Genomic DNA, 1248 nt, shown 5'->3' with positions numbered 1-1248 from the left:
GGGGTTCGTGCGCATGCGCAAGGGCGCCCCGCCCGCTAACCTTGGGCTGGGCTCTGCGGCCGACGGTCCATTGGGTATTGTAGTCCCTCGTTGTCTGACTCCCAGCCGGTCGTCCCCATTCTGTCCACTCATCCGGGGCGGGTAGGAGACAAAGAGCAGCGGCTCGGCGCGGTTCCCCGACGACGGAACTACAATTCCTAGCAGGCCAAGCGCGAGCCGGAAGGAGAGGGCCAGCCCGGCTCGCCCGCGAGCCGGGCCTTCAAGAGCTGGAACCTGGCCCTGGCGGCTGATTTGGGGTCGCCGGCATGGTATAGCTGAGAGCCGCAGGTGTTTGATGCAGGCCAAGGCCAAAGGTGGGCGGCGCCCTGATATAAAGACGAACGGGAGGCCTTATCCCTGAATGATGTGGGCGTCACTGGATTTTGACTTCACAAGGAGAGGAGGCGATGACATCATGGTCACCCCGTATTCCTGCCTCTAGACAAGCCTGATGGTGCAAATTGCCCTTCTAAGGAGACCCCTTCCCGGGCTTTGTTCAGCCTAAGCCACGTTTATGAACGTCTTATGTGAACCTGGCTAAGGTGACCAGATTTTAACATCGGTAAAGCGGGACACCATTGATAAACTCATATCCTGGCGAAATAGCCACATGGCAGTCGGAAACTGTATACCCTAGCTTGTCGTGCATTCTTTCCGAAAATTGGGACCTTTTTAAAACGCCGCGGGACACGGGAAAAATTGTTAAAAAGCGGGACGTTGTACAAGGTGTAAGGGTTTTGGGGGCGCGAAGCGGAACCAGGCACAAGGCTTTGTCTTGAAGGCTTTCCCCCACCTTTCTCTTTTAAATTGTGAATTGGGTGGAGGTTTACCATTTAACTCTGCTTAATACACATTTTATTTCCGGTCACTAATGGCAGTCCCCGCAATGTCACATCACTTGTCCCACTTCCTTTGTCTCCTGTTACCATTCTGATTTCCAAAGCCTTCTGAACTGCATCCTTAGGTAAAAAGGATGTCCTTTTGATCTCAAATGGTTGATTTTTCTAAGATGTGCGCACCTCACCAGCTGTGTTTACCTATATAGAGATGGTAAGCCTTTATGGACCTTTAGCTGTAAACCACCCTGGAGGTGAGTTCATTTCAGCCCTGAGGGCATTTGTTTGGAAAGCTCCACTATCTTGTCCAACCAGTAAGCTGTGGCTTCCCTTGTGGGTTCCGAGTTCTCTGTCCACATTTTCCTCCCACTCT

At 52.6% G+C, this 1248-nt stretch overlaps 1 protein-coding gene across 3 annotated transcripts in view; it reads right to left on the bottom strand.

Moving 5' to 3' along the window:
• The window catches only part of ATL3 (atlastin GTPase 3), a 59394-nt gene extending 59092 nt beyond the window's left edge, over positions 1 to 302 (bottom strand). For 2 of the 3 annotated variants that reach the window (XM_045297133.1, XM_045297132.1), the window contains exon 1: positions 41 to 302. In XM_045297133.1, the coding sequence (XP_045153068.1) occupies positions 41 to 119 (79 nt within the window). In that variant the 5' untranslated portion in view covers positions 120 to 302. The remainder of the gene's footprint in view (positions 1 to 40) is intronic. The other variant, XM_045297131.1, reaches the window with a different exon arrangement.
• Between the last annotated feature and the right edge of the window lie 946 nt (positions 303 to 1248).

The sequence above is a fragment of the Echinops telfairi genome, unplaced genomic scaffold (assembly GCF_000313985.2).
Source record: "Echinops telfairi isolate 266 unplaced genomic scaffold, ASM31398v2 ScPeMD7_7417;HRSCAF=8455, whole genome shotgun sequence".
Lineage (NCBI taxonomy): Eukaryota > Metazoa > Chordata > Mammalia > Afrosoricida > Tenrecidae > Echinops > Echinops telfairi.
Note: the sequence above shows the minus strand (reverse complement) of the source record. Positions and strands in the feature narration are given on the sequence as shown.